Source organism: Hipposideros armiger, unplaced genomic scaffold (assembly GCF_001890085.2).
Source record: "Hipposideros armiger isolate ML-2016 unplaced genomic scaffold, ASM189008v1 scaffold_51, whole genome shotgun sequence".
NCBI lineage: Eukaryota > Metazoa > Chordata > Mammalia > Chiroptera > Hipposideridae > Hipposideros > Hipposideros armiger.
This window is the reverse complement of record NW_017731401.1, coordinates 5,439,820-5,445,854: the sequence shown is the minus strand read 5'-3', so window position 1 is coordinate 5,445,854 and position 6,035 is coordinate 5,439,820. Positions and strand designations below refer to the sequence as shown.

General features: G+C 39.1%; 1 protein-coding gene across 1 annotated transcript in view; it reads right to left on the bottom strand.

Moving 5' to 3' along the window:
• The window catches only part of MYRFL (myelin regulatory factor like), a gene marked incomplete at its 5' end in the record, with an annotated part of 131,359 nt that overhangs the window by 17,500 nt on the left and 107,824 nt on the right, over positions 1–6,035 (bottom strand). The window contains 2 exons of the mRNA XM_019640517.1: positions 3,833–3,907; positions 5,910–5,997. Coding sequence (XP_019496062.1) covers positions 3,833–3,907; positions 5,910–5,997 — 163 coding nt within the window. The remainder of the gene's footprint in view (positions 1–3,832; positions 3,908–5,909; positions 5,998–6,035) is intronic.

The window sequence follows — 6,035 nt, the reverse complement described above, 5'->3', positions numbered from 1 at the left end:
GATCTATTATTTGCTGGATTTCCATAATCTGAATAGAACTGATGGTTGTATCAATCCCTGGATTGAGAAGAAACAGAGAAAAGAAAATAAACTCTTCTGCAGGGGGAAAGAGCACTGTGCTCCGGCATGGTGACCAAATTGCAGAATGTACAGTAAGAGTTTCCTCAACAAATGGATTCCAATTGCACTCAAATGGAGAAGGAAGGGGGGGAGAAGGCTTTGTCGCTGATGTTGTTATAGCAAATTTTAAGAAACCTAAAAAAAGAAACACAAAACAAAACAAAACAAAAAATAGGCTCCAATAGACAGCCTCATAGCATCCAAAAGGATTTCTGGACCACGCAAGTCCTACTCAAATGAAATGTATTGAAAATAGAGAGGACAACATGAAATACAATCTGGCCAAAAGAGAAAGCTTTACAAAATTAGAAAACAGAACGCAAACTAAAAACACAGTCAGAAGAATAGAAGAAGAGGGAAGAAGTTCAAATAAATTATTAAAATCTATGGAGATCCACCACAACTTGTCTAGGAATGAGCGACCGTTTTTAATGCCTCCTTAGTGGTGAGGCTGACTGTGATTATAAAAACGAAACCCTTGGGGTTTTGTGCCAAGGCTCAGCCTTTGTCCCCGTTCCTCACTCCAGTAATGCTTTTACAGCTTGTTGTTACTCTGCCTGGCTCCACAAATCAAAGAATAGAATCACTTAAACTTAAACTTACAGTCACTCCCCCAGTCAGGGTTGGTGAGTGCCTCTCCTGCCAAGAATGATGTGCTTCTGTCATCTGAAAAGAAAAAAAGTCTGTCTGTCTTTAAGGCTTGTTCAGGATGAGAAGAAACCCAGTGTGTGCCTTGGTTTGTCTCTGTCAGTAGACTGTTTCCCCACTCTTTCTGTCTCCCACCTTTCAACCCATCACATCCCTACCCTGTTTCTTAGAGTAGATAGATGCTCACCCTTCTCCAAGAAGCCATCTGCTTTGTGTCCCCCAAATTCTCATGTATGAAATCCTAACCCCTTAGAACATCAGAATGTGACTAAATTTAAAGGTAGGGCCTTTAAAAATGGAACTAAGTTAAATGAGGCTGTCAGGGTGAGCCCTAATCCAATTTGGTGGGTATTCTGATAAGAAGAGGAGATTAGAACACAAAAAGAGGCGTGTGTGCATAGAGGAAAGACCTTGTAAAGACACAATGAGAAGGTGGCCATCTGCCTGAGTCGAGGAGAGAGGCCTGAGAAGAAACCAGACCTGCTAACACCTTGATCTTGCGCTGCTAGCCTCCAGAACTGTGAGAGACTATATTTCTGTTGTTTAAGTCACCTGGTCATGGTATTTTGTTATAACAGTCCTAGCATATTAAGACACCATCCCAGATTAGATCCAAGCAGCTCATAGCTCCCTCCTTTCCAATGCCATAGCATTTATTACTAAATCTTCGATGTGGTGATCAATCAGTGATACATCTATCGCCAAACCAAATTTAACTTTTCGTGTATTTTTGCCTTTTCTCCACAATTCCAGAATTAGGGGACCTCTATTAGCGTTCTTTGAATTCTCCATAACTCCCAGCATCACGTGATCCCCACAGGAAAAACTGAGCTTGAGGTAAGGACTGAGCTGCAATGAGCTGAAAAGAGGAATCAGATCACTAGTGTGGGGCCACAGCTTGCTTGTGGAAAAGGAAGCTGGAGCAGTGGTGATGACCATCATAGCCAGATAAGGCATTTTGTTTCTTTTTAATGCTGTACACATTTATTACAGAGACCTGAGATGGCACAATAAGTTGAAAATGAGAAGTAAAAATGATCTATAATCTTATAACATTAATTCTAATCACTGTCAAATTCCTTCCACTCCCCACCTCCCAACTTTCACTCTATACATACTCATATAGAGACCTGGGAGAACCCCTGACTTTGTGTTTTAAACTTAATAATAATTATATTATAAGCATATTGTCAGGACAAAAAATAATTTTGAAAACATGATTTTTAAAAATGACTGATATACCATTATGGTTAGAACTTTAGATTTTTTTCCATATAATAAATAATGCTGTAATAACATATCTTTTTGGTGTCTCTAATTATTTTCTTTTTAAAAATTATTCATTTGTTTTTTTCAATTACAGTTGACATTCAATATTATTTTATATTAGTTTCAGGTGTATGCATAGCGGCTAGACATGAAAAGGTAACTATTCAGATGATGGCTGTTAAGGCTGTGAAATAAAATATGTATTTTTTTTAATTGGGGAATTGGGGGTATGGGAACAGCACTGGGGAATTGGGGGAAGGGGAACAGACAAGTTGCTGTCGTTTTGGTCTTCAGTCTAGTTGTGGAGGATGTTGCTTCACTGGCCCAAGTTGGCACCATCATTGAGCTCTTCCCAGGCAAAGCAGATCAGTCCCCGGCCTCTGGACNTATGAAGCCTGAGTGAAACAGAAAAAGAGACAGAGCAAGAGGAAAAATGATGGAGGAGGAATAACAGAGCTAGAAAGCAGAGAGGACAGAGGAAAGGGAAAGAGGGAGAAAAGGAAGGGGGAAAGAGAGGAAATGTGGAGGGAGGAGAAAAGGAGAGAGTAAAATCAAGAGACAAAATGAAAACCATCTGTCTTCATGGTGAGTAGTAACGTGTATATTTTTTGAGTGAAGTGGGTCAAAAGTCTTGAAGTACCATAATTATTTAAAATTGATAAGAAAAGATTAGGGTTTGTGATTTTGGAGGAAAGGCTGTCATAATAAAAGCTACCATTTACCGAGTGCCTACTCCTTCCCAGGAAGAGGCAATGTTCTTGGTGTCTCATCTCATTGGGAAGGCAGAAAAATGTGGTCAAAAGGACGGGCTGAGTGTGAAGCCCAGCTTCACTGCTTACTAGCTCTGAGCTTCATGATAGGTGTTTTAATCTCTTTAAACCTCAGTGAGGTTTAAAAGTGACCTTATCTGAACAACATAAACTAGAAAAAAAAAATACCAACCTCAGACCCAGTACTAAAGCGTAGAGTGTCTGGCATATAGTCTGTGCTCAGTAAATGGTAGTCATTAATTTCATTATTATTAACAGTGATTCCCACAGCAGCTCTACTTGTTATGGTATAACATCAAACTCATTTCATACATGAATAAACAGTAGCTCAGACAGGATAAGTGGTTTCTCCAAGATTACAGATCTAGTAAGTGACAGAGATAAAATTTGAACCCTGGTCTGCTCACCTCCGAATTCCCATTCTTTTTTTTTTTTTTTAACTCTCTTGGGGGAAGGAGGTGGTGTCTGCATTAGTATTCCTACCAGGAGCTCTCAAAAATGTGCAGTCCCCCCATCCAGGGGACATGCTATTACTCTTGTTCCCACCCCAATTCAAAGGGACACAGCCAGGGGCCGTCTACAGCTTGTGAGCATAAAACCCAAGGTCACTTCCACTTTTTAGGTGTGAGTGTACAGCTTAGAGCCTTTCCATTCCACTGGTGAGAGCCTGGGAGAGCCCAGCCCTCGTTTTGAAAGCCCCCTCCTCAAGCTGGCCCACATCTCAACCCAATCATCATTAATTAGTTAACATGGACTGACACATTTCCACCTCTTTTTTTAAATTTTTATCTGAGCCATCCTGCAACTTGTTGGCAGCTCAGTGGCAACTCAGCTTGGGTTGGGACTCGAACTGCTGTTACTCAGAGCTCGCACTCTTGAGTGAGCTCTTAACCAACTGAGCCACTCTGCCGGCCCACCACCTCTTAACTTACTGATAAAAAAAAACAACAAACTGGAGTAAATTCAGATTGGTTATTCAAATAATGATAAAAAATAGATTTTTTTTTTTACAACTATGCACTTACTTGATTTCCAGAGAGAATTTGACATTGGTGGGTGTGTGTTTATTAACAGGAATATTGTAATTGTAATTTCCAGACCTAATTGTGAAGAAAAAAAAAACCCCCACAAATCAAAATAGGCAGGAAAGGTATCAAAAGGCTTTTTGCTACTCCTTATATACTATGTAAACTGTAAAATAGACTATAATAAATAATAAATACACATAATCAAGTTTAACATGATATAGTTTTATGTTTTTCAGAGACACGCCTGTCAAATTTCAAAGTGATCTCTTTCGGGTCTTAATATATAAAATATACCACAAAGATTTATAGTTTGCTAGAGCACACAAACAAAATGATGGAAAGTCCAATCCCAGGCCCAATGGACGAAACTAAACACACAGGAAATGACTTCAGTTCCCCTAAGGAGATACAGATTTCAGAAGACAATGAGGCAAAGGCCTCAAGCTAACAATCCCTCTGGAAAGGAGGATTGGCAATAATAAATACCAGCTTTCCTACCGTAAATCACTCCCTTTTAGGAAACATTAGCAGGAAATATTATGCCCTTTCAGAACTTGAACCAGCTAACATTATTATAGTCCTAATTACCACTTAGTAATGGAGAACACACTATAAGACAGAAATGTTTCTACAAAGATTCCTTCCCCCCTTCCCTTTAAGAGACCTACTTGGGGGAAAGCGGGAGCTCCTTTGATTCACATTGTCATGAAAACTCCAGCAAAAAGGTATATCATATTTAAGTTGTTATGACCTGGCCATCCTTTAAATTATATGTAGAAACAACTTAAAACCAGAAACATGGGAAAAATATCGAGTCATTTTAGAGTCTCTTTAGTGAATACTAAAGTAAGTTGTTAAAAATGAGACAGCAAAAATAAAGGAAATAAATCTGCATGGGCATCGACTGGAGGAAGCTTAGATAAATACAATTCATTTCCTATTCTGTGCTTCCCAACATCTGTACGCTTCATGGCAACCCAGCTCAGTAGATAGCATCCCCACCTTCCAGATGAGAAAGGAATATACAGGGAGAATAGACATCTTGTCAACGTTCTGGAATTTAAACCGGAATCACCTCACTCTTCTCATTATATCACCCTACCACATTAATTAATGTCTGTCTCTGACTTTTTCAAGGTTACTTAGGTTACTTAGATTACAAGGTTACTAAGGAACCTCAGGTTCCTTAACGACAAAATGGGGATTTAAAAAAAAAAAAACAAAAAAAACCAATCTAGGGATTTTGTGAGAATTCGATAAGATGATAAATGTAGAGGTCATAAACACATAATAAAGCAACATACAGTTTATTTTTAAAACTCAGGACCATCAACTGGAAGCCTAAGTTATATCAGGTCAAAAAAAAAGGCTAAGAATCCATAGGATTTGTGACACGAATTCAAAACAATAGGGCCTTGCCTTTACCCTGGCAGGCACCCAATCCATATTTAGCAAAGAAAGAAAAATAACTCCCTATTCTTAATGGCTACAACTTGCATATTGTGCTTGCTGAAGCTACTTGCACACTATGCTCCTAGATGCATCATTACCCCATACAGGTGATACAACATACACTAGAGATGAATGTTGCTGAGAACTTGCAGTACCTGAATTTTTCTCTCCTAGCTGAAAATACTAAAATAAGCTATATTTTTTCCAGCAATTAAACTAATGATATCCCTTGTTATTTAAATATACAAATGTCAGCTTACTCATAACTTCAAGCCATCAGTAACAATGTCTTTCTTGTCTATAAAATTAACAAGCAGCTTTGCGCCTTTGGTTTGTGCCCCCAGAGCGTCAGCCACAGAGCTGCCCCTGAGCTTTTGGCTTTGGATGAACCCATTAAACCAGGAGGCTGGGATCATTGGAGCCGCGGTTTATTGACATTTGCTAATACCAACCATTTTATGATTCCCTCTTCCCCCCTGTAACAAATGTGTTTTCACTTAAGGAGCAATGGAAGCACACATTGATTTTAACCATGTAGCTTTAGCTTTGAGTCCAGTCTCAAAAACCCAGAGCCTGAGTAAATTCCAGAAACAATCCAGAGATGGTGAGGAGGCTTACCCACCCGCACTGGAGGCTTCTACTGCAATACCGACGATCTATTATTTGCTGGATTTCCATAATCTGAATAGAACTGATGGTTGTATCAATCCCTGGATTGAGAAGAAACAGAGAAAAGAAAATAAACTCT